Source organism: Pagrus major, chromosome 11 (assembly GCF_040436345.1).
Source record: "Pagrus major chromosome 11, Pma_NU_1.0".
NCBI lineage: Eukaryota > Metazoa > Chordata > Actinopteri > Spariformes > Sparidae > Pagrus > Pagrus major.
Window position 1 is genome coordinate 12,475,703 of NC_133225.1, and position 27,247 is coordinate 12,502,949.

General features: G+C 43.7%; 1 protein-coding gene across 1 annotated transcript; it reads left to right on the forward strand.

Moving 5' to 3' along the window:
- The first annotated feature begins 9,991 nt into the window (after nt 1-9,991).
- On the forward strand, nt 9,992-25,898 carry onecut3a (one cut homeobox 3a). The gene is made up of 2 exons (XM_073477028.1): nt 9,992-11,030; nt 25,606-25,898. Exons 1-2 carry the CDS (start codon nt 9,992-9,994, stop codon nt 25,896-25,898), a joined length of 1,332 nt encoding a protein of 443 aa, XP_073333129.1.
- The last annotated feature ends 1,349 nt before the right edge of the window (nt 25,899-27,247 follow it).

Here is a 27,247-nt window from a genome sequence, read left to right on the forward strand (position 1 = left end):
AATTTGGTCATTTTTAAAGCAAAAAAGCCTCAAAATGGCGGCTCCCACCCCTCTCAAAATTAAGATTTCCTGCTTTTCTTTTACTCACATGATTGTGAATTTAGCATCATTGGATGTCAGACTATTGGTCAGCCAAAAGAAGACATTTAATGACATCGTCCCGAGCTTGTGATCAGCATTCTTCACTATTATCTGACATTTTATAAACCAAACAACTGATTGATGAATCGACAAATTAATCGACAATGGAAATATGGAAATTCTTTGTTGTTTTTGTATTAAAAACAGCTAAACTGGCTCAACTTTAGGATGCATTTCTGCACAGAATGAGGACTATAGATTTTGTCCCTCATTGCGTACACCACAATCGCATTTGGAAGTGTTTTCAACTCTTTCTACACATATATAGGCATGTGATTATTGTTATAAGATAGACTTGATAAAATGTGAACCTATCCTTCAATAGATTAGTATCACAGGCAACAATTTAGTAATTTTTCAAGTAAAAATGCCCAAAATGGCACGGACTTCCTGCTTTTCCTTGTCTTATATGAAAGTGAATTGATCATTATTGGGTTATGGACTATCAGTCGGACAAAAGAAGACATTTAAAGACTCTTTTATCACAATTTTCTGACATTTCATGGACCAAACTCTTCATCGATGAATCGACAAAGAGTTCATCGAGAATGCTTCATTGCAGCACTACGTACAGCATCTCAATCGTACATGTTGCACATAAAGAAAAAGCCCTAAATGCTGAGAAACCAGGAGGAATCCAAGTTACACACCGTACTGCACATTTCTGAGTGGGAAAGCAATCGCAGCCAGGGGAGGAGAGGGAGAGGGGTCAATGGACCGATACTTGCCGATACTCGCTCCGAGATGACAGTGAAAAGAAAAGGTAAGAGAGACTAGGATAGAAGTGGGTGCTAATTCCTACTTTTCAGTTTAAATAAAGATTGGAGCTGGATAAAAGCCATTAAGGGAGAAATCAGACAGGGCATGCTATGTAGGACAAGAGCTGACTGCAGGGAGGTGAGTGGTGGGATCGATACTCAGTCGATGCGCTCAACACCCAGCTCTGCACACACACACATACACACACACATGGAGGGGCATGTGGTATTGCCGGGCATCTGCATGTTTGTGTGTGTGTGTGTGTGTGTGTGTGTGTGTGTGTGTGTGTGTGTGTGTGTGTGTGTGTGCAGCAGTGACTAATGGAGAAAGAGAGAGAGAGCCCGGAGAGAAAGAGTGCATGCAATATACAATTAACTCTCTTTTGAGTGAGGGAATATTAAACACAGGCTGCTTGTGCGGACTGTAATTTGTGGTGATAAAAGTATTAAAGTAAAGCGCTCGGACAAAGATGGAGGGGTGGACAGCTGCAGAGATGGATTTATCTTCGGAGGCACGATACAGTTAACAAAGATAGATGTTTCAAAAGAGCGTCTTCAGCTCCGAACCGGAGCCTCGATACGACTGCAATCACTCTGCATTCTGTCCTCCCCTCCTCTCCTCTGTCTTTCTCCTCCGCTTCTTCTTCTTCTTCTTCTTCTCTCCCTCTTTATTTTACCTTCTCCCTCCCCTCTCTCTCTCCCCCCTTCCTCTCTCCCTCTCTCTCTGTAGAATTGATCGACTATGTCTCCTCAATCCATCTCTCCCTCTGTCGCTTAGCAACGGGTGCTCTATCGGGTGTGGAGGGTGGGAGTTTCACGAGGGGAGGGATGGGTGGGTGGGTGGGAGGGAAGAGGGGTAGGATGGGAGCTGTGGGGGGGGGGGCATGTATGGGTGTGTGGGTGGTGGGGGGGTTAAGCAAAAGCCAATTGTAGTTGATTCCACATTTATTCTGACTGATACATGCTTCCCTTTCATACTGTGTGTGTGAGGGTTTTACTACTTGGCTGATGAATATAAAAAAAGATTTACAAGATAACAAAACGATGCTGGCAGAGGGATGTTTCAACGTTTATTCTTTCTCTCTCTCTCTCTCCAAAAAAAAAAAAAACGTGCTGGAAATGTAGCACAGCGAAAAACTGTTTGATATCAGAGCCAGGATGACTAGTAGTAGGTCACTGGTTCTGTTTTGTGTGTCTGAGTGTTACAAATCCGACTGAGCAGCCCATCACTCTCCCTGAAGCTGTGTCACTGTTTCATACAGCAAGCCGTCTCTGTGAAAGTACAAAAGCACACCGGTGAGAGCCTCCACTTTAAATTTATCTGCGCTTCCTTTTTTCAGTTCCAACAACACAGAGAGAAAAAAATAAGCGAGAGACAGAAAAAGCACAGAGTTTATGCTGTTATTACTGTTGCAGCACTTTCAGAAGATTGCAGAATTATAAGACACAAATTAAAAACAAGTGGTGCATAATTAATACAATAAAATGTGAGGGAATAGAGAGAGATTGTTGCGCATGGATGTGAAACAAAAAGCTATGTAAAGTGGTCCATGTACAATCCCCCGGATTAACATGCGTGGGGGAATAAGAATAAGCATTGTTCTGTTTTTAAGACCTTATCCTTTTGATCTACACTTAATGTCTGATCCCCTTTGAGGAAGATGTGTAGGCTATTCTTTAAGCCGAATAAATCCAGCGTTAGCAGTGCTTAAGATGGGGAGAAGCTGTGTGGTTTAAAAGCAGCAGGGCACGGGGAGAAGAACAATGAAGATTGCTCTTAACTAGCTTGTGAGATAATACACACACATTACAATCTATAATCATTCTAATCTGCAGTCTATAAAGGAAGACTGAACGTATAGATACGAGGGAATCATATACATCCACATCACAACCTATGATCACTTTAATCCACAATCTAAACACACAGAAGTACTGACGTGTGTGTGTGTGTGTGTTTGTAGACTCCACAATTAACCATATATAATTACAATATTCACGATATGTCCTTTAAATAACACATGATGATTTGTGTGAATAATGCAGCAAAGATGTTCAGTCTTGTGCATTTGTTGAGTGTATCTTTATGTATAATTGTCTTTTTTTTTTTGGTTACAGGCTCTCTCTTCACCTACCTATACTGCCAGAAAAGAGACATAACACACAGTAAACAAAGTTAAAGATGAAATTGATTGGTAGCATTTCTTTTCCCAATTTTCTAAAGGTATTGGGATAAATTCGTTATCGTGAATTTGTTCGGATACGATAATCGTGTTGTGAAAATCTGATATTGTGACAGGCCTGATTTGGACGACGTTTACTGTGAGTTATTTTGATGTGTGATTTCACACACACACACACACACACTCTCCTGCAGACACACACTTCACCTCACTGCAGTTAAACTGCGCTGACATCGTCAGTCAGACACAGGCGGTTAGCTGATGGATTGTAAACACCGGATAAAAACATTAAAAATGAGTCCAAAGCTGCTTCGCTTCATTAGCATCTGTGCAGTTTTTAGACCAAAGTCAATTGACTTTTCAATCAATTTAAGAAGAAAGATAGATAAAACCTATCTATCTATCTATCTATCTATCTATCTATCTATCTATCTATCTATCTATCTATCTATCTATCTATCTATCTATCTAGTTAACATACGCACTGAAATAACTACATTATCTAGTATATGTGAATCTGTGCAGCTGGTTAAATCAAAGCAAAATAATACAAGAGTATTGGCAGCAAAATACAATTGTGTGAAGATGGGGAATAAGACACACACACGTGCACACACATCACACTCCACAGTGTGCTCAAACATGTCTCAAACATGTCACAGAGGTGTCGATGTTGTGATTTTTTGCAGTTTTGTCAGCACACTCCCATGCCTCATTACTTGTGTCAGTATGTCACCCTATAGACCTGCACACACACACACACACACACACACACACACACACACACACACAAAATAATACAATTTAAAGTCTCTCAAACTTTCTCTCAGTTGCTGTGTAGCAAGTGTTTATAATTTTTATTCCTCTATTTAATGCTCCATAATAAAAATAAATAGAAACAGATAAAAAAAAGAGAGTAAAATAACTTATGGCTCCCATTTTAACTTGGGTGTTTTATTTTGGTGAACTCCTAACTCATCTTTGCACGAGACTGTACATGCACATCTGTTGTCTTTTTGCACATGTTTTTACACTGTCTGTGTAATTGTCTTCCTCATTATGTCTGAGTGTATGTGAGTTTATATTTTTCAATCCTTTCTTTAAAAAAAAAATGTTTCTAGTAAATATTTGTAAATATGTTAGTCAGGGCACTCAAGGTAAAGACATAGTGAACTAACAATTTAAAAATCACTGATACCTTTTTATTTTTATCTCTGCAAATGACAGTAAAGCCTTTGAATTCATATGTATGTTGTTTATATATATTTTTGCTGCTGTCAACACATAAAGCTCATTAACGCTCCGAGGCCTCGCCAGCTGAAGTTGGAGGTGTCCGAAAGAAAGTGAAAAAGCGAGTTAATCCGTATAACATTCAGTAATCCAGCCCGATCGGATCGATATCCTATTGAATGTGTTTGTGATTAGTAGCTCTATTGATCGCTGCAGTGACATCACGTGAACGCACCTGAGTGATGGTTATTTCGCCAACAGCTTGTCGGGATCTGAATAAATCTCTGGAGGCTTCAATGACCAAAATAATCACGTGCGTTTTCATACATTTGTATTGTTTCATAACGTTTCGATCAATTGGACGAAACGCTTTGTTTAAATGCATTTTTTTTGTCAAATTGTGGAATTGAGAGGTAAATTGTGAAGGACACACAAACACGAGGAAATCAGTTAAACAATAAATTAACAAAATAAAAGCTGCCACATTTACAACCCTTTTTTTGGGTCTTTTTTCAGCCCTGTCTTTTTCTTTTAATAACAACACACAGACTTTTTTTTTTGGTGCTTTTCTTCATTTACTATCCTTTATAATATATATCCAAATTCATTATATAGACTAGGAATTATTTCTGACGGGTTATAAATCGAGAAACATCTTACCGTGTTGATTATTGATCTGTAGGTCATGCCAGGCTCATTTGGCACCTGTTGTCCTAAATATTTTTAGAGGCCTGCTGCTGCTGCTGCTGCTGCTGCACTAAAACGCGTCTATTTCTACATTTGCTGACTTTCATTTTGAGTGAAACCAAGAGCAGAGCAGAGATGTGCGCCCAATTCTTTCTGCCAATCGATCAGGCTGCGGATAGATCGATATGGCACCAGGGCTATTGATCACTACGGTCCTCTATTGCTGGGCGCTTTCAAATGCAAATGCACCTAAATAATAATCTGTGGCAACTCACTAATTCCTTAACAAACTGCAGGCAAACGCTTTACAAACACAAGCAGGTTTCTTTTTTCTTTCTTTCTTCATTTATTTATTTTTTAAATGGCGGCCTTTTAAATGAGCTCTGACTGTGAAACACGCAGCTTTAACAGTGGGCCGCCGTTTAAAGATTTAACAGGACAAACAGGTAACATTCAGAATGCAGCGTGACATTGATTTGGCCTGTAGCCTGTTGAAACTTGGTGGAGAGTGTTTGACGGCAAGGTGATAAGTGAAAGGTGCAGTGACAGTAAAATAAATAAATAAATAAATAATGAACAAGAACAAAAAAATAGTCCCTAATTAAATCTATATGTGAGGTGTTTTTTTTTAGTTGTTTTTTATAAACATGTTCACACGTGTGCATCTAAGATGTTAAGATTAGTCATGTAAGTGCCTCTCACCATCACACACACACACACACACACACACACACACACACACACACACACACACACGGTTAGTTAAAGTAGAGCCATAGGCAAACAAGGCAGATGTTGAGAGTTTTTCTCCCCAAACAAGGCCATATCAGTGTGTGTGTGTGTGTGTGTGTGTGTGTGTGTTTGTGTGTGTGTGTGTGTGTCGGGGATGAGAGCAGCAGCAGCAGCAGCAGCAGCAGCGCCCTGTCCGTCCCGCTGACTTGCTCAGAGGCCTGATCAATGCGACATTACTAAACACTGCTACTTAACTTTTGCCAATAGCCAGATTCAAGTAAATATACTTTAGAATACATTAAGCGTGATGCATCAGCCACGGAGTCATTCAAGAAGTCATGAAAAGATTAGTCTGTCTCTATCGAGTGATTCCTGGGAAAATAGACAAGCTTATATACGGGAGAGCTGGCCCAGTGGAAACACCTCTCATTAACACCCAGTGTTTCATACAAATACAGGGAGATACAAGGGAAGTTACAGCTTAAAATGCACCGTCTTTAACATTTATACATCAGCATGCACTGTCAGTATACACACGTGTGTACATGCTTACTGTATGATATCAATTTCATGTGTATCCATTCAATAGCCTATTTATTTCCTTTGCACTATTAGTAATGACACAATGATGTGTTTATATAGATTATTTTGCAGTTGGTCATTGGTGCTTTATATATACATATATTTATAGGATATATTTATTTATTTATTTTGTATGTACACCTATTTTTGTCACTTACTTGTGTACATAACAGTTCTGTCTGTTCTTGCCTTTATTTGTGTAGCTTTGTTGTCCTTGTTCTCAGCTGTTATGTCTCGTCCTGTGTGAGTAAGTGCACTGAGGACCATGTAAAAACTTCCTTGGGTGTGTGTTTAGCCTACATGCTCGGCCAATAAAGCTGGTTATGATGGTGATGTATAAAATAAAATAAAATAAAATAATTGTGGGTGACTGCTGCGTAAAAAATGTTCCTGTGTAAATTAAAAAATATACATTTTACAGTTTTATTTGAAAAATAACAATACACACACTCACATTCTTTCATCAATAATAATAACAATAATTACAATTTAGTAAAAGTAAAAATAGGGAAATATAAATTTAATGTGTGTTTTTTTTTTACAGCACTCAGCCAAATGAAAAGCTCAGCTCAAACTTTTCAGCTGAGTGCTCTGTGGTCACTTCCTGTAATGAAACTGCCTGTTGAGACAGGTCAAGCACATAACAGAACTTAAGCCATTTTAGCAGAATGCATTTTTGGCCCCTATCGATCCTTCAGAAATGCACTGAGCGAAGCTCCGGGTTCAGCATTGATTAGTTGATCAGCAAACGACAGCAGTGCTTAAAGATAAAAAACAAAATGCCCTGGGCCACGTAAAGGACTCAAAACTAATGGCACTGAATGACCAGAGTCCTGCGTGAAATATCATAAAATGTTACAGCTTCATGAGAATTTATATTATTAACAAATAAATTAAAACACACACAAAAGAGTGCTGGACAACCGCTGCAGTGTGTGTCCGCGTGCGTGTAAAGTCGATGCCAACGTGGTGCTGAGGCCACCGCCTCGCCCGCTGTTATTAATATGAAATAAATCACCGGGTCTCTGCGGCATCGCCCCAGTCACACCGCAGATATCGACACAGTTAATATTTCATATTGTATTTGCCATAGGATATGCTTATTTAAGTATTCGAAAACAGTACATTAAAATACAAATTAAAACTGAGCTCTAGGCAGATCCATAGATTTTTTTTTTTTCTTTTGGTGGGGCTGGGTTCACTCTGCATTCAGATTTTATTTGGGCTGGGCTGCATGAAATAGAAAAGAAGTGCTCTGTGATCAGTTTCCCCCCACGCCCTGTTGACCCCAACACGCAGAGGCATCACGAGCAGAGGGGGCGAGTAAGAAATATAGAAAGAAATCAGAGACAGGTCCACAAGTTCTTGGTGGAAGTCTGAAACTTTTCAGCGCCTTGTTTTGGGTTGTAAACCCCGGTGAATTAGGAGCAAGGAGCCGGCAATGAAAGTTAACATCCATCACCACCGCGACCAATAAGCTGCTCTGGCCGGCTGGCTGAGCACAGATGACGGATTCGCTGCTGTGCGGGCTTCGGTAATTCATTTTCGATAGCAGTGGTTGCTGGGATCAATACAGGGACATTAACCCAAGCGGACACTGCTGTTCTCCTGATGGCACAAGCCAAAAGCCACCATCCCCCGTTGGCAATCAGCGAAGACACAGTTTTTTAGGGTCGTTACAGTGTGCCAAGGCCACTGATATCACAATTCATCAGTGGAGTTATGGATGGCGTTGACCTAACTGTTGGTAAACACTGGTCAGGGAAATTATTTTATGCAATTTGCAAATGATTAGTGATGCCACTTCCTGGATTGTTAGACTATTTTTCCCCCAGCTGCGGGTCGAAAGCCTAATGGCCTCATTTTACATAACATCGGTGGAAATGCCAAGGCTTCTTCTCACACTTGTGTTCACATAGTTTACAGAGCAGCAGAAGGCCTGCTGACACACACACACACACACACACACACACACACACACACACACACACACACACACACCACATCACAGTGTGTTCAAACATGTCACAGAGGTGTCGATGTTGTGATTTTTCAGTTTTTCAGCACACTCCCATGCGTCATTATTCGTGTCATTATCTCACTCTATAGACCTGCACACACACACACAGACACACAGACACACACACGCACGCACACGCACATAATTACATGTAGCGATCCTGAAATAAATGCGTGTGACAATATCACATTTTTACGCACATTTTACGCACACATCACCGCTAAATTACATGCTGTGCACTGCAACATCACCTGTTTCAATAAACTGATTGATACCTGTAATACATAAAGCTACATTTATACCCTGTTCACACCAGTTGGTAAAGTATTTCGACAACTTCACTGCAGCTCAGTTTCCACCCCCAAAAACGCGTGACTTCTTCGTTAGCCCTCCACAGAAACCGATCCCTCGATCTCAACGTGCTGCCTGCTGTATCGCATCCATAGTGCGGGCTCCTGCAATAGGCACCAGCCTATCGATGCACCTCCTGATCCATACATACTTTGACATTGATGGATTGCTGACCTGGATTGACGTCAGCTAGCAGCAAGTTTTCATACAGAAGTTTGTCAAGGCACGAAAACATTATGTGAGAGTTTGTGAGGGGGAGAGTTTGATTCTCGTGGCCTGGATCCGAGGAGCAAAAAGATGCCAAAGGGGTCAAAGCCTGGAGGCTATGATGAAATGAAACTGCACAGATTTATTCAGCGAAGGGAGAGAAATCACTTGTAGGAAAAGTTATGAGAGAGGAAGATTTGAGCGTTTTACTTTCCAGTTTGGAGACAAATGTGATTTGGTTCGGGGAGCTGGTTATCATTTAAACGTGCCAAAGGTCAAACCGCGCGGAATCTCATGTTTTTAACTCTCAAAGACATAATTCACATCTACAAATAAATCTTAAATGTATGAGTGAGGAGAATGAAGGCAGGGGGCTGTAAGCTCTGACCTCCTCTTCAAGACAAGCTGCGGTTTTCCTCTTCGCACTCGTGGCCTGATGTGACACATGTCAATTAATATTTAACCTTCAGGAGAGGCATCACATGCGCTGCTGGCGCCGTGTCAAACGCTTTTATCAGAGAAAACAAGACGCGAGCGCTCCTTATCCGCCTCAGTGTAAATGTTGCACACGCTGCACAGGATAAACTCTGTGTTTTATCTTAACAAGTGTCTAATGCAATCTTTTTCAGGAATTCGAGGCTCACTGTGCAACAACCCCGTGACATAGGGGTCAGTGACGTCAGATTGGCCCCAGACAGAGCGCGCGAGTGTGAGGAGGATACACCGCGGGGGCGCGCACATGCGCACAGGCTCGGTCTCATCTTAACATGAGCGCGAGCGCGTCAATATACAGAGAGAGAGCAGAGCAGCGCTGTGGGTACACAGGAAGGTGCTCCACCAGCGAGAGATCCAGGCACCTTCACACACACCGAGCTGAGGTTTTGCGGCGCAGTTTTGTGTGGCGGCCGGGACCCGATCTTTTAAAACCATGCTGGATTGACTGCAGAGAGGCAACTACAATCAATGGCTTGGCTTTGAAATCGTTCAAAATTTATTGGAAAGGAGTGTGAGATAGAGCGACAGTGAGAGAGAGAGGGAGAGCAGCGAGGGAGAGAGCGAGAGAGTGGCGAGAGGGGTGGAAATAAAGATCATTTTCAACGATGGAGCTTACAATGGAAAACATTGGAAATCTGCACGGTGTGTCTCACTCCCATCAGACGAGCGACTTAATGAACTCCCCGCACGCGCGCCAGTCGTCGGCGTCGCATCGGAACTTGGTGTCGCACGGACGGTCAGCCATGGTGTCCAGCATGGCCTCGATACTGGAGGGAGCAGGGGACTACCGCACAGACCACGCTTTGTCTGGGCCCCTGCATCCGGCCATGACCATGTCGTGCGACTCCGGGATGAGCCTGAGCAGCACCTACACCACGCTGACGCCGCTGCAGCACCTGCCCCCCATATCCACCGTCTCGGAGAAATTTCACCATCCACACCCACATGCTCACCATCATCCGGCGCACCAGCGACTCGCGGCCGGGAACGTCAGCGGCAGCTTCACCCTGATGAGGGACGACCGCAGCCTCGCCTCCATGGGTAACCTCTACGGCCACTACCCCAAAGACATGTCCGGCATGGGGCAGCCCCTGTCCCCGCTGTCCAACGGTCTGGGGTCTTTGCACAGCTCCCAGCAGACTCTCAGCGCCTACGGTCCCGGAGCTCACCTCTCCAACGACAAGATGATCTCCTCGGGGGGCTTCGAGTCCCACGCAGCCATGCTGTCCCGGGGCGAGGAGCACCTGGCCCGGGGTCTCGGGGGCCACGGGGCCGGGCTCATGGCATCCTTGAACGGCATACACCATCACAGCCATCCGCACTCTCAGGCAAACGGGTCCATGCTGTCAGACCGGGACAGGCAGACGGTGGTGGGAGGCGGGCAGGGAGCTGGGTCAGGGCAGGTGGAGGAGATAAACACCAAGGAGGTGGCACAGCGAATAACGGCAGAGCTCAAGCGCTACAGCATCCCCCAGGCCATCTTTGCTCAGAGGATCTTGTGCCGGTCCCAGGGAACTCTGTCTGACCTGCTGCGGAATCCTAAACCGTGGAGTAAACTCAAGTCTGGCCGGGAGACGTTCAGGAGGATGTGGAAGTGGCTCCAGGAGCCCGAGTTCCAGCGGATGTCGGCGCTCAGGCTTGCAGGTGAGTGAGGAGACAGCTCCCAACCTGAGTGATGTGGAGGGATCAATTAGAAGTCAATGTGGCGAGACTGTCAATAGCTGCTCAAACAGACATTACTAGAAGTTATTAGTCGATTGTATCGAGTAAAACTTCATCACGACAGTTGGGGTGTTAAATGTTGGGGGAAATCTATATTTTGATTGATGCTACAATCCATGATAGTATAAACAGACGCTGTGCAACGGTGGAGGTGTTATAAACAAAAGAGTGGAGGCAGCTCTCAGCAGCAGTCTGCACAGATGTGTCTGTTTTTACGCACATATAGAGGTTTTACGCAAGGGTAGAGCATGGACACACACATCCCTCTCTCTCTCTGCCTCTCTCCCCCGCTCTCTCTCACACATGCAAACAAAAACAGAAACCAAACAAAGGAAATCAAAGCAGGATGCGAGCAGAATTGATTACATCTCACAGCTATTTCTTTACAGGTAAAACAAACTCAAATCCTTTGTATCAAACTTGATGTAACACTCTGTTACCCCCGCTGTCAAATCAGCGCGTCGTCGCAAACAAGGCTCGTCTGAGGCCTGGCCAGAGAGTCGAGGGGGGGAGCATGACCTCCTATAGATCAATACTTCAGGTCCAGGCGTCCCCTTTCAGAGTAGCACACTGATAAATGATCGATTTGGATCAGAGAGACAGAGACACAAACAGATGCGTCTTTCTCAGGCCTGTGTTGTCTCCAAAGTTGGTCTCAGGGCCTGTTTTTCTCAGACTCTTTATCGTGGTTTGTGATGATGTAAAGGACAGTTGAGTGAGAGACAAACTGTGACACCGTGTCTCCATTTTGTCACCCTGAACGGTTCATCCTCCGTTTGGATTTTTATCCCGCTAAACGCTGTGATTTGAGCCTTCCCTCCCCGCCCCCTTTAAACACTTACACCTGATTAACAAGAGGCAAATGAAACCGAGAGGGGTTAAAACAGAGATGTGTGTGTGTGTGTGTGTGTGTGTCTGTGTGTGTGTGTGAGAGAGAGAGAGAGAAAGAGAGAGCGAGAGAGAGGGAGCGAGGTCCCCTCTCTCATCGATGTTTGTGTAAAGGCCGCTGTTTAGACGTGCCGCGCTCCCAAACGTCAATCAGCTCTTCTGTGTCGTATTTCAGCGAACAGTTCAATTAAGCAGATATAGTGGCATATTTTAGTTCCAGTCAATGCCCTATTGAAAAGCACTTAATGGCATGTAAATTGTTCCTTTGCGCATTTAGTGGGGTTCTGGTAAATAAAGATTTAAACACTCCACAATTGTCTCTTTAAGTGCCACTGCTGTTAAAGCTAATTGGGCTGTGGGGTTTTATATCTTCCACACCCGGCATCAGGATAAAACCCCCCCAATCCAATTGACATGTTGGAGTGCACACCTTCTGCATATCTAAAGGTTGGACAGGCCCAGGAGCTGCACATAGGTGTGAAGATGTGGAAATCAGGGCTGCGCTCTTATCTGAAATTGCTCCAGTGGTGATAGATTTGATTTTGAAATGCACATCCGTTCCATTAATTTTATTTTTCCTCCTTCAATCAGCAGATTTTCCAGCGCGTAGTGTGCGTTGTGCATTAACCTGCTGCCACAATAGGTCTCAGAGAGAGAATCCCAGTCGGGGTGGAAATGACAAATGGCGCGTATGTAAATGAACGGAGCAACATTTTACTTATTGCATTTAAAAATCACCATTATCCTCCTCGGAGCGCATGTGGGGCTGGGAGTGGGAGTTTGTGAGTGTGCTGGGGGGGGGATGTGATGCTGAAAGTGAGGCTGGGCCATACTCGCTCGGCCACATCAATCAATAAATTCAAATTACTATTCCAAATTCATCACAGTCACACAAATCAATGCAGCTGCCCTGCTTAGCTAATGCGAAAATGCCAGTGTCTGCGCACACACATGACAATCCACCCCTGGAACGAAAAACAGAGCAGAGATAGGCCCGTTTGGAGAGGAGGGGGCGACGTGTGCCCTTCACGCTTAATATCTCCTAATGCAACGAGGGCAAAGAGCCACAGGCTTTCCCACCTATTGTGTTGAGGACAGCTTTAACCTTTGGATTGCTTTTTTTTTTTTTTAAAAATAAATAAATAGACACATTTTCTCAGCATCTCAACCGACTTTATTAATAAATATTCAGCTTCATTTTAAAACTGCACATGTAAGAGAAAGACGCGCGCGGAGAGGTGAGGTTTGGGAGGCGTTTAAAGATCGCGTTAACGATGAAAACAATTCGTCTTTGCATCTGTGTTGAATTCCACACTCCATCTCAATGTATTTGGTCGGGTCAATACAGCCCTGATCGATAAGGATAGCCAGTGCATCTATCAATTATCCCGCCTCAGCACTCTCTCCCATTGGTCTCTCCCCTGGAGCAGAGGAGGGGGAAGAGGAGGAGGGGGGAGGCTGGAGCCGGAAAAAGGGGGGAAATAGGACAGCTGTTATTTAAAGAAAAAACAAAAGCACATTTTTTTCCTCATTATCTTTGCTTGTAATCGTGTTCTGCGTGTTGTCACTCATGTGTGCTTTGAGGCTTTCGGGTTAGAATAAAACACGACATTTTTTTGGAAACACAAAATATTCTGTTACATCACAAATCATCCCCTTGAATCGTATTTCAAGTGCTGGATATCCTTCATTCTTCTGTGTGACAGTGATGGGGTGCCATGGCATCCTTCTTCCCAAAAAAAAAAAAAAAAAAAAAGCGCAGTTGGTTTATTACCATTTGAATGGCCGGAGACACGTGCCAGGGTGTGCAGGTCAGGACCCGCAGGACACGCAGGGGAAACATTGTAGAGAATGAGGGGTGAGAGGCCTCTATTCATGTTTCAATGGACTACACGCCGTTTACACAGGCCTAATCCTGGAGCAATACTCCTCCCCATCCACCATCCCCCTCCTCCTGCCGCCACACTGCGCCCTCTCCCCTCCTGCTCCTTTGCCAAACATATTCTTATACACCTTTGATATCATTTGGCTGCATCAAACTCCTAAAAGATGACTATTCTACAATGAAACAGATTTATCTTCATATGAAGGTTTACAACCTGCTTTTATTCTGAAAGGAGCCACGGCGCTGTCCAGAGTGCTGAAACACGCGTCCTCCTCCTCCTCATCCTCATCCCCGCTGACCTGCAGCACCCTCCTCTCAGTTTCGAGGACAGTTCAAGGTGGCGAACAGGAGTTTTCACCAACACATAGTTAATAGCATTCGTGTAGGCCCTAAACACCATTATTTCATCCAACAGCTTCCTCCCAACGATCAATATTACAATCCACAATCGCGTCAATCACACCACCCTGCTGCACCCTACTTTCCAGTCGAGCACGAACGAGCCGGGGTTTCCATTTAAATCATTTCTATTTCTTCTTGCTGAATCCAAACTGGAGCTGTTTATTTATTTATTTATGTATTTATTTTGGTGATGAGAGCAACACAAATAGTCCAGAGTCTTCTTCCTGTTTTTTCCTTTTGGGTCATTTAATCCAGGATGATGGGTTTAATTGGACGGGGGCATTAAGATGTGATTGAATCTTAAAACAGGATTTCTTTTTTCTTCATGAAGAGATGGCTTGATGTTAGCCTGCGAAATGATCGATTGCCACTTTAATAATTGATGTGTGAGGGGAAGATAGGGGGGTAAACAGTGCAGCTGCGGTTTCAGAGCCTCGTTGTTCGTTAAGCACAGCAACGTGTGCTGTAAGTACTGAGACACGCATGTACAAGCATCGCCTTTGAAAACCCTCTGGTGGTGGTGGTGGTGGTGGTGGTGGGGGAGAGAGCAACAGTCATTTTCTTGAGGTTTTACCTCCAGGCTATTTGGTTTTTAAAATCCCGGGTCCATGCGCAGCTCATTCCGCCTGAAATGACATCTCACGGCCTTTGCATCATTATCTGGAGGAGGAGGTGGTGGTGGAGGAGGTGGTGGTTGGCTGTGTGTGGCAATGCATCCAAGTCTGAATCTGCATAAATGTAGAAACATGAAACTACAAGGCTCTTCCTGTCTGGTTCTCCCGCATCACACAGGACAACACAGGCGAGAGTAAGCCTGCATGCGTGTCGCCTTCCCCCGCTCCTTCCCTCCTGTGTGTGTATGTGATCGGGATGTAGAGTGCGTCTGCGCCACATTGTTAAGGCCGATCTGGCGAGCCCTGAATCTGTATCGATTTCCATTCCCCGGCCTCTGCTTTCCATCTCTGGAGCTGCGCCATGCAGCCATGCAACCCCCCCCCCCCGACCATCACCACCACCCCACCCCACCTCCCCTCCCCTCCACCCTCCATCTCCGCCATGCAACACCATTTCTCCCATTAACGTCTCACCCTTCAAAACACACAGCAGAGCGACTAATAAACCGCGTGCTCTGCTCTCGCGCCGGTCAGAGTCGCTGACTCGTCGGCGGCTGCGCGCTCGCTCCCTGCGCTGGAGACGGATTTAGCAGCGTGAGACGACTTTAAGTTCACAGACGGTTAACCTCTTTTTCTCGCTCATTATACATCCCACCCACACTCTTCCGGTCCCGCACACACCGCTCTCACCAAGTCGACCTTATTATTCAAAAATAATGTAATTTTAATAGAAATCAGATTAGCGACAGAAGCTGCCTGCTGCACGGTATCCAACATCCTCTCTCTCACACACACACACACACACACACACACACACACACACACACACACACACACACACACACACACACACACCTCGATCCAATTCACACAGGGGGCGTGCTTAGCAATTATAAATGCAGTAGAGGTCTGGGCTCTGTACAGTCTCGGATACCGTCTCTTCTATTTTAGATGATCAATTCCTACGCTACTCCGTCGCCCCCTCGCCAAACCGGATCGATAGGAGAGAATGACCTTTAAATCAAATTGCTGGCAGAGTCGACTGAATGCACGCGGCTTGCATCAAAGGGTTAATGGTACTTTGTGTGTGTGTGTGTGTGTGTGCGTGTGTGCGTGTCCTTCCCTCACAAAAGGGTTTAAGATAATCCCAATTAAATGTCATTATTCCTCTTCGCAATCAGGGGAGGAAAAAGCAAAACGAAACGAGGATTTCTTTTTGTTTTCTCTAAATGTGTGTCGCGTTGGACAAACAAATCGTCCCGTGGTGACTTTTGACCTCGACACAATCTGCAGTGGTTTGCGTAAGATGGGAGACAAGTGGCGGCTCCAAAGAGCAGAGCTGTTGTGCAATTAAAATGTTGACCTGTGTGGATGCAGCCCGCTGTTATGTAACGAAGGGAAGCTCCCAAATAAATAAATAAAAAATCTGGGTCTACACTACAGTTTCCTCTGCTTCATCTGACAGCTACAACAGAGCCAGTGGAGTCTCCCATCTTCTGATTTTTTTTTTTTTTTCTAAAAAAAGCAAAAAGTTACCTGAGATGTCAACACTCGCTGGTAAACAAGTAACTGATTACTTTTTTTTGGGAGGTGGTGCTGGTTATAAATCTGCATCCAGCGGCGCTGGAGCAGCAGCGAGGCGGCATCTTATCTGAAGCCCTGACAGGCCATCGGTTATTAAAGGGCCGATAATGGCTTGTTTAATGCGCAGCCTAAGAATACAAGGCAAGGACATTGTCCACGCAATTAAAGAGAAGAGGAGGCACCACTCCAATTGAACACCGCCACAGCGAGAAGTCTGTGAAATCTCTTAAATCAAGAGGACGAGTTCAGATTATCACGCTTGTTGCTTACGTTTTAATGTGGACATGAGACATTATCTTTGAGACATATTTTCCTCTTTTATTCACGAGTTTTAGTAGAATTTGTTTCACCCATTAAAGGAAAAACAGGATTTTAAGAGCCAATACATGATTAAATGTGTGTTAAAATACTAATGTATGCTGCAATCAATTCTGAGTCATGTAAAAAAAAAGAAAAAATCAAAGAGCAGGTGAAGAGCTCGATGGGCCTTTTTGAAATGAGAGACTACAGATGGTTTGTACGGAACCTCTGTAAGTCTCTCTGTACAGGGTCGATCACAACAAAACCGCAAACACACACACACATGCACACACACGCACACACAGCTTATCGTGCCCACAGATGCAACCCGAAACTCCGGTTGGGCAACCCCACACAGATCAACAAAGGAACAAAACGACTGTGAAATCAATTGATGAACGAATCGATGTCAGCGCGCGCGCAGCCTTTCATATCACATGTTATTAAATATAACGAACAGCTCGCGGATTATTCTGCAATTAATAATTTGCGTTTAATTTGTTGCTTTACTGAGCCGGTGTGGCAAAACAAACAAACAAACAAAAAAAAAAAAAAAACGCTGACTGTTGTTTGTGCAGCCAGTTATTCAGGATTTCTGCATGTCTTGGAAAAAAACCCACTGCAAGACGTGTGTGTGTGTGTGTGCGAGTGTGTGTGTGAGAGAGAGTGTGTGTGTTTGACTTTTCTATCGCCAGAAAATAAGAACATTTATCACAGACTGTAGTCTTAATAATCTGATTTACACCATCAAATATAAATCCAAAAATTGTCATTATTTACACTCATGTCGTTGTTGTTTTTATTATTTTTATTATATTACTCTTTTTTTTTATTAGTAGACCTCATATAACTTTTTTTGTATTATTATTATATGTGGTCAGAATTGTTACAAGCAGAATTAATTATTAAAATTATCTGGGACTGTCTTGAAATAGATAGATAAATAAATAAATAAATGATTTATACACTTTTTAAAGCCAATTTGATTTGCAAAAGACAATAAATGCAGCTTCTTCAAAATAATAAACCTTAATAAGAATAATAATTTTAAAAAAGCTCGAGACAAACGTGCTGCAGAATAATAACCACGCGTTATTTATTTATTATCATGTAATTTAATATTCTTTGTTCAGCATTGCGGGGAGAATAAACCATACAAATGCAATCACACGTCAGCGCAATAAGAAATATTTCTGTTGACTCTCTGCTCACATGATTGAGTGAAGAACTGTATTGAACTGAATCTGGAAAAAAAAATTCCTGCATATTGAAAAGCTGTCTGACTGTCTGTCTGTCAACAGTGGCCCCATCAGCTGACTGCAGATCAGCTCGTTCTCCTGCGACACATAAGAAATTAGCAGAGAGACTGACAGCTGACATTTGACGAATATGAGCACGTTTAGATTAAAAAAAATCCCGTGATGCAACTTTTTATTCACACTAATGGTGTAAAATTCAGAAGAAGGTACACATCTGACCTGAGTGATCTCTGGGTATCTTCAGGTTTGATCATCTTGATGCATCCACACAAGACAAAAAAAAGAAAATTAGTTCAGTTACTTATTTTAATTTTTCTCCCTCTCGTCTGTTTCTGTTTCAGTTTTTTTTTTTAAAAAAGTGTGTGAACTGTTGACAGCGGTTGAAAAAGGAGCTTAAAGTCCTGGCAAAGGTTTCCCGCATGAAACACAAACATGAGGAGAATATTCCTCTAAATGTTAAATGATTTTAATAAATTGATCATGAGGTGAATTAAATTTTAAAGCAGCAAAATGGTTTATTTATTGGTCACTTTTAAAAGTAGGCTTTTTGAGTTTTTATTTATTATTATATTTATTCTAACATTTCACACACACACACACACACACACACACACACACACACACAGTCTCAGGACTCACTCCTCTCTCATAATTCCTCTCCTGATGAACTGATAAATGACGCACAGCGGGCTCACACCTGTTGTCTGCGGGCGAATGAAACCGCACGGGCACAAAATAAAGCGTCACGATCATTACCGCTATATCACGCATAACTGGTCAAAGCAATTATGAATGAAATCAATGATAATCGCAGATAAGAGTATCGCTCTAACAATGGGGCCACTCGCACAAATAAGTGGCACATGCAGACCAAGGCTGCTATTAAACCGGCAAAGAAAAAAAATAATAATAATAATAACGCACGTTAAAAATTCAGTCAGAGGCTTCTCTCAATGGCTCAGTGCATTTAATTATCTAAAACCTCATAAGGAGCGTGATCATCACAGGCAGCAGCCTTTACTGATTATTGATTTTCTTTTTTAGCACTATGCAATTTCTTAGCTTTACCACTGGGCTGCTAATAACACGTTGGTGTGAAAACAGAGCTGATTAAAATCATATTTCTCAGGTGCGTCTTGCGCATCTCCAAACTTGACTGAGAGCGTCACATTGCCTGGTTTTTGTAAATGAATTTTTTTTTTTTTTTTTTTTTTTAAAAAGAAGCGAAATGTTGCAGGCAGGGAGACTTAAGTGAGGTTGGATGTGGGCGAAGGTGTAGCTGAGTTCAGGTTGAGTGTTATTGAAGTGCTGCAGAAGAAATGCCTCGCAGCTGAGTCGCGGCACAAGGCAAACAAACAAATTGTGTCGCTTTATCAGTATATTAACACCAATTCTCGCTCATTACATTAAGGGGTATCGAGCTGGAAGTGTTTGGGCCTGGCGAGAGAAAGAGGGAGGGAGGGAGGGAGGGAGGGAGGGGGAGCTTGGCATTGCCCTGCAGCCACACTGAAATAAATGCCACAGTATGGAGACAGAGGAGGGCCGCGCGGATATGCACGCTGCCATCAATCTTTAGGGCAACAGCCCATGAGAAACAGCATCCACGCTATTTAATAAATACACTTGAAGCTTACACATCAAACTTGCCCAATCATGCTTCGTGCAATCAGGAGAGGATTGAAGCTACATGCAAACAGAGTGCAGTGTGTGTGTAAGAGAGTGTGTGTGTGTGTGCGTAAAAACGCGCCGAACCGTAACCGGTAAACATGTTTATTGGTAAATTAATTAAATCAGCAGAAGCTGACCCCCCGTCTGCTTTACAAACAGGGCTTCAGGAGAGCATTTCAAAGAGAGAGGAGGAGTGTTTGGAATAATCCCACATGCAGATGTGTGATCGTGGTTTCATGGAGCACTACAGGCGCAATATTAGGCCGTTTGACTTTCTCATTATGAGCAGGAAGGGCAGTGCTGATCAATAAGTGATTAATGCTCAAGATGGACTCACATCTGCAGGGACAGAGGGGAGGCCAGAGACAGCTGCACACAGGTGATCACCATTCACTCTTTTTGTTTTTTACTCTCTCGGATTTATTTTTTAATTTATTTATTTTTTTAAAAACGTAAACCAGGATCATCCCGCTTCCTTCCTGGTGTGTTTTCGCGTCTCCACCCCGTCATGACTCTCCACCACCACCACCACCACCACCAACACCACCCCTCCCCTCCGAGGCATAATTAATTGGACGAACTGAATTTCACACACGAATTATTCACGAATCTATCGATCGATATTGAACACCCAGGGCCTTTCTCTTAACCTCGCTTGGTTTGTCGTGAAGCGAGGAATATTAATGTCATCAGTGGAAGAGAAATAGGCCCGAGTTGGGCCGTTTTCACCCGAGCGGAGAGGATAAGTTGGAGAAATCACTCATTAAAGAATTTAATAGTTTAAGAGGAAAAAAATTAGGAAGATTAGCTGCGGTGTGTTCATGTAATATTCTGGTAAATAAAAATGTAAAATAGGAGCCAGGATGGACATTTTTTAATCAGTCTTTGTGTGTGTTTGTGAGGAGCCTGAGGGATCCATTCAAACTCCTGTTCACAGTCTCACACACATCTGTGCAGCAGCAGGAGGAGGAAGAGGAGGAAGAGGAGGGTGTACACCTCAAAAAACACCAAACCAGGATTTCTGCTCTTGTCCGGTTCGCTCTTTGTGCATGAGTTTATGTGCGTCTCTCTGCTCGGTGCCTACTGTAGCTCTAAAAGCTGCAATGATCGATTTTTTTCTTTTCTACGCTGAGCTTGGTTCAGTAATCAGGGCCCCCTTCCTCACCGATCGATCGATATTGATTACTAAATCCAGCGCCTGTAGCAAAGGCAGCGCACTATGGCGCCCCTGTGCAGCCGGGGCCACGGCGAGAGCGACACCTGCCGACCGAAACGGCACAAAGCAAGCGGGTCGATGAGGTGGCAGGACGTGACTGGGCCGGTGGAGACAGAAGCTGGCACTGTCTGAGCACTGAGGCAGAAATAGTGGCTCACTTTTTATGTGCTTCTTGCAGAAAATGAGTCTTAATCTTAAGGTTTAAATAGTCGAAAGTCCTCAAAATTGTAATTAAAACCACAGACCAGCTTGTTGGTTTTCTTGGCTCCTCAAAAACAGGATCCATTCATAGATTTCAGAAGAATCCTCTTTCTGTAACCAGATTGACTCATGTTGATTTTACTGCCTGAAAAACACACACAATGACAGTGTCAAGTTAAATGGTCTCCACTTGTACGTCAGCCAAAATGTTGCTACTTATCGAGCTCATTTGATTCATTTTCATTAAAAGAGAGGAAAAACATGTATTTATCAAACACTTACAATTTAAAGGTGTTTGGCCAGTGTGTATGTGTGTGTTTGTGTCATAACATACCTGTGCAAGGTCACACACACACACACAGACACACATGTGGACAAATAAGGGACGACAAAGGTCGTACACTGGATTGAGGCTATTCAGGCGACCTGAAAGCTGCATACATTAAATGGAAACTCGTAAATCTATATTGATAATAATATTAACTGTACAGCTCCAGCAACAAAAAGGAAGGAGGTCCGATATAAATGTATATGTTGCAATCATATCGGTTATATGAGCCAAAAGTGTCAGAAAAGTCATATGTGAAATCTTAAAAATCTGTTATATATGCAGCATTTTCACCTTTTATATCAATCAAAGAGAATTCACATGGCTGTTCTGGAGCTTCCCAGAGATGGTGTGGTGTTCCCAGAGATGTTCAGGGAGGTGGAGGTCGTCTGGTGACTGTGGAGGTAAAGCACACGCTGCTCCTCCTCGGTCTTCAAATAGGCCGACACTGCTGTTTAAGGCTCGTCGTCCTGCTGGGAAACAAATCCTCTTCCACACAAGTTAAAGCCGGACGGGACGGCACGTCTTTGCCGAGTAGATGCGGTAGCTTCTCTTCAGGTCAGTGGGGAGCTGATGCAGTGCAAGTCCTCCCCGCACATGTGGTAGAAGTAGAGTGTCCACACATGTGGGTATTTTGAGGTTTGTGTTTGCAGCAGTAAAGTTAAAAACTGTGATTTGTAAACAAGAATTTGTGAACATTTTGGTTTTATTTGGTAAATAATTAATGTCAGACTCACTTTGTTGTTGAAGAAATAGTTTAAAAACTGTTGGCTGCACATCCCTGACCGAGTTTTAGTGACTAAAGTGTGTATTTTGCTCAGCTGGTTTTATTTAGTGGATACAAATGTTCTGTTTGCGTAAAGATGGAGGCTCAATATATTGTTTGCCAGTTAAAGGCACTTTAAGGTGACCAAACCAACTAGAGTGTGTATTAAATTTGCTTCTATAGTAGAGTTTGGTGACCCTGAAGACAGCAATTTGACCTCAGATGTTATATTTTTATCTCCTCGGACAATGGAAGGGTTAACTAGGAAACAGGATAACACACATTAATGAACAACACTCAATGACTGCCATTTTATTAAATATATGACTCTATAATTTGGTCAGTGTCTAGATTATAGGTAGAGACATTACCAAAACAGTTCACACCGAAAAGCCTTCGTGGTTTGGTGTCAACTATTTGAGAAAATCCCCCCAAAATATATGTGTGGAAAAAATAAAATAACTCATTTTTACACAAGCTTTTCTCAAATGTTTTTATGCTAGACACATTTCAGCCAATCAGCCACAACTGACTTATGCCTTAATAAGAAGTATGAACTGACTAAACTGCATTTTTAAATTACAAAAAACATATCTCGGTGGTGGACTCAGACCAGAATGTCTCTTTAAAGATGTTGTTGTCATATTGATTAATCTATTTTCTAATAAATCTATTGTACGAGTCAGCCTGCCAGCGTTACATCTTGTTGGCATGTGGTTGTAGGTCAGTGTGACTCGAAGACAGGCAAGTGCTTGTGGTGTCATTAGATTGAGAGGAAAAGACAACAAAAAAATATAATTTTAGTGAATGCAGGCCTCATTAATGTGAAGGATTCCCTCACTGAAGCTTAATGTTTTGTCCTGCTCGACCTGTAGAGACTTTAACTCACTGCGACAATGTGAAATATATCAGCTTAAACGCATCGTATGTAATTTCTGCTGCTGGGTTCTTCCATTCAAAACAAAGGAAATAAAATAGTGTGATGATGTCATGAAGCAGCATGGGATCATGGGAGTTGCTGTCTTCACTGTTAAACAACCACCATCGCTGGTAAAAAATCTATGTGGTGGAAATGTTCAGGGAGGATGTAATTTATTGAAGTTTTATTCACGTTACGTTTAGTCACGTTCGCTGACTTCCTTCCTCCCTTATTGACGTATAATCTGATGTTGAAACGCACGGTTACCTTGAGTAAAATTACAGATTTTTCAGGGTTTGAACATTGAACAATAAATAACAAGGGTTGGTAACATTAAAACATTTCATTGGTTGTTAACACTCAAATAGCTCTTAACGAAAGTTTAATTTACTATCAATGTACCATTTATTAATGATGGTTATCATAAAGAGTTCCTGAAACATCTAGTCCTTTTCGAGGCATATTAATGCAGAAATGCTAGATAGTATACCTTCAAAGGTCCAAACGATAAAGTGGAAAATCTCCCTCCTCTTCCTCATCGTCATGACAACCCTTAATCCGACAATAGATCACAGCATCATATATGATAACATACATACTGTACCGTACAAGCATGCATTTAGACAAATTTGTATATGGCACATTAGCATGTGTGTGTTTGTGTGATATACTGTACATAGCCGTAGTGTTGATGTGAAATATGAATATGATGGATGGGCCCGTGTGCAGGTTAGACATCTGTAGTAAACAGATTGGACTGCAATGGCTGATCAATGGGCTCTGTTCCACTGTAATTAGACACACAGCGCCACTGCTTGGCTCCAGCCACTTCAGCATAATCACAACCTTCCCCCCCTAAACGCACACATCCGCACACTCATGCACACACACACACACACACACACAAAAAGCACATAAAAAAGTCTGTCCTTAAATGCATGAAGACACACACTCACACACACACGCGCACACACACACATACACAGCGTGGGAGTGAGACATTATTGAAGGCGAGTATGAGAGTATCAAACAATACGGACGGCAGCAGGTGGAGACCCCACAGGGATGGCATCTCTCTCTCTCTCCAATTTGCTCTCGTTTTATTGAGACAGTAGGGAAGCTGAGAGCGACACAGGCAGGATTTCGATCCTCGGCCAGCAGGGGAACATGTGGCTGCAGAGGTGGTGCCTTAACCTTACACACACACACACACACACACACACACACACACTCCTTCTACATCATCTCTGGGTGCCGTTTCTGCCTCTTTTGAACGCTGCACCTCCACTCGTCTGCTGCTTTCCAACCGTCTCCTACAAATACCTTGAGTTACAACACACTTACCCACAATACAACATTCTATTAACTATTAATTTCTGTGTTCGCCGGTCTACAACACCCCCTCGGACCCCCTCCCAAACGTAAAAGAGTGCACTCGGTGTGTTTTCTTTTGAAAATTGCTCTGCGTATGGGAAGGGGCTCGTAGCAGCCGGTGCATGCAACTCTCGAGTGTTTGTGTTTGGGGAAGGGAGGGAGGGGGGCAGTGGGTTATAAATACCCTCTCAGAGCTCAATAGAGTGGGCTCCAGTGGGCTATGTTTGAAGTAGCAGACTGTAGACCTGCTGGGGGGGGATTCTGACCTCAGTCCCTACAGAGAACCCCCCAATTCCTACAGCAAAGTCGGTCAATATCTCTCTTTCTCCTTCACTCGCCGCCCCTCCCTCCTCTTCTCAGCTCCTCTCTTTGGTTCTTATTTATATATATATATGTATATATATATATATATATATATTATCATGCAGCTTTATATATATATATATATATATATATATATATATATATATATATATATATATATATATATATATACACACACACACAAATGCACACACTTTGTATTCCTCCTCCACCTTTTCTGTTCTTTTCTCTCCAACCTTTTCTTTCCCTGCCTCTCCTCTATCTCTCAGTTCCACACACACACACACACTCACACAAAATGCTTACTTTTGTGCAACAGTCACTCAGTCCCCCATTGCGACTCAAACTGCATTAATATTGAATCAAACAGCAGTGTCTCCAGCTAGCAGGCAACAGCCAGTCCCACTCCCCCCCTCGCCCCCCTCTCCTCACCCCATCTTTCTCTCACCGCAGGCTGGCTCCCTGTCTGCACTCTGCAGGATGGAAGGAATATTCCCACTGGGCAGGAGGCATGGATTAGCTTTAAATCAACTTTAATATGGCAATAGAGATGGAGCTGTAGAATCTCTGCTGGTGTATAAACTAGTTTTTATGTGTTTAAGTATTGGCTAATGATACATTTAGTTAACTTCCCTCCACTCTTCTGTCTTTGTTATTTAATCAGGAAAACACGTCACTTTTGTATATTTACCTTGTTTTGTGTTCTCTTTTCCCCTCTCTGCCTCCCACTCTCATCCCAATCCCTCCCACCGCTGCCATCCACACCAAGCCTGCAAGCGCAAAGAACAGGAGCAACACAAGGACCGCAACACGGCGCCCAAGAAACAGCGTCTGGTCTTCACTGACCTGCAGCGCCGCACGCTCATCGCCATCTTCAAGGAGAACAAGCGTCCATCCAAGGAAATGCAGATCACCATCTCCCAGCAGCTTGGCCTGGAGCTCAGCACCGTCAGCAACTTCTTCATGAACGCGCGCCGCCGCTGCGTGGACCGCTGGCACGATGACCACGGTGCCAGCCCCGGGCAGCCGGGCACATCCGCCACCACCTTCTCCAAGGCCTGAGAGGAGGTGAGGACCTTCAGAGGGCCCGGGGACCAGGTTGGAACAACAGGCGACATGGGAAATTGGCTGTGAGACCTGTCTTTAACAACCCAGCCTGGCCTCGACCGTCTGAATGTGTCCTCTGCCCGAAAAAAAATCCTTTGTGCCATGCAATCATCTTTTTTGTCAGTCAGAATTTCAAGCGCTCACCTGAAACAAGCATAATCTAAAGGTGAATTGTGAAGTCAGGTCCACTCTGCATTACTCACATAAGGACAATCATTGATTCTGTCTTTTTTGAAAGAAAATCATTTTTATGGCATCTGACAAAGTAAAGAGACACCAAAGATTTGATGTTTTTTGTTGGACGGTACCAGACATATACGCCGGCCTCCTTCCACCACCCAAGTAGCCACAGATTCTGCTTTTTCTCCCAACTCACCTCCTTTGTGTCTGCCTCTTATGAGTCTCTCTCTCTCTCTCTCATCCCCTCTACGCCGGCACACGGAAGGGCGAAAAAAGAACGGCAATAAATCTGACAACAGAACAGCACATAGTCTTATTATCCAAGCCCCATCCTGCACACACAAGGCCGTCATAAAGAAAACAACGCAGCCTATGAAAAAAACAACAAGGCTTTCCAATTCTCCGCCTCTACCTCCCCCTCCTCCCGTAGTCTCCTTCATTCCTCGGCCAAAGGTATTCCCTGATGGCCAGCCATTTCAGAGAGCAGCTCAGCCTGATCATACGGCAAACTAATGAATTGAAAAATGAATCGATGCAGACGGAGAGAGAGAGCGGGGCCTTGACCTCCTCCTGAAGGTGAAACTCAAGACGCTCGGCAGTAAGATACTCAGGTCTTCCAGGCCCAGGTCTATATTTTTTTGCACAGATGTTGGAGGCCTGTAGGGAGACATGTCATTGTTACTCTTAGCCTGAGCCTAGAGTCTGTGTTTCTCTGACCAACAGGAGAGGCGGGCGAGATGTCTGGACATGCTCTTTGTTCTGCTGGGAGCTTTCCCTCTGATCAATAACTTGAGAACCGAGCGACAACAACACGCTCGGGCATCCAGCCAACTACATTACAGCTGCATATGAAAAGCTGAATGTAAGAGGAGCACATGGAACCCACTGGAGATGGGGACACAAAGGCCTCATAACAGCAGCAGCAGCAGCAGCAGCACACCTCTCCCTCCCCGGTCCTGCCTGCCTGCCTGTGCCGGCAGAGCAACAGTGCCCCCTGCTGTCGATAGCACAGACCTGCATCCAGCAGAGCAATGGGGCTTAGAGTGGAGGAGAGGGAGGGAAGAGCCACTAGATGCTGAGGAGAAGTCATGGCACAACACATTCAGGCCCTCGCAGCTCTTTGA

Bases quoted from the DNA above. Each gene is read 5' to 3' on its own strand.
- onecut3a (XM_073477028.1), top strand. From the start codon at position 9,992: ATGGAGCTTACAATGGAAAACATTGGAAATCTGCACGGTGTGTCTCAC. The intron at 11,031-25,605 runs GTGAGTGAGGAG...ATCCACACCAAG, and splicing joins GTCGGCGCTCAGGCTTGCAG to CCTGCAAGCGCAAAGAACAG.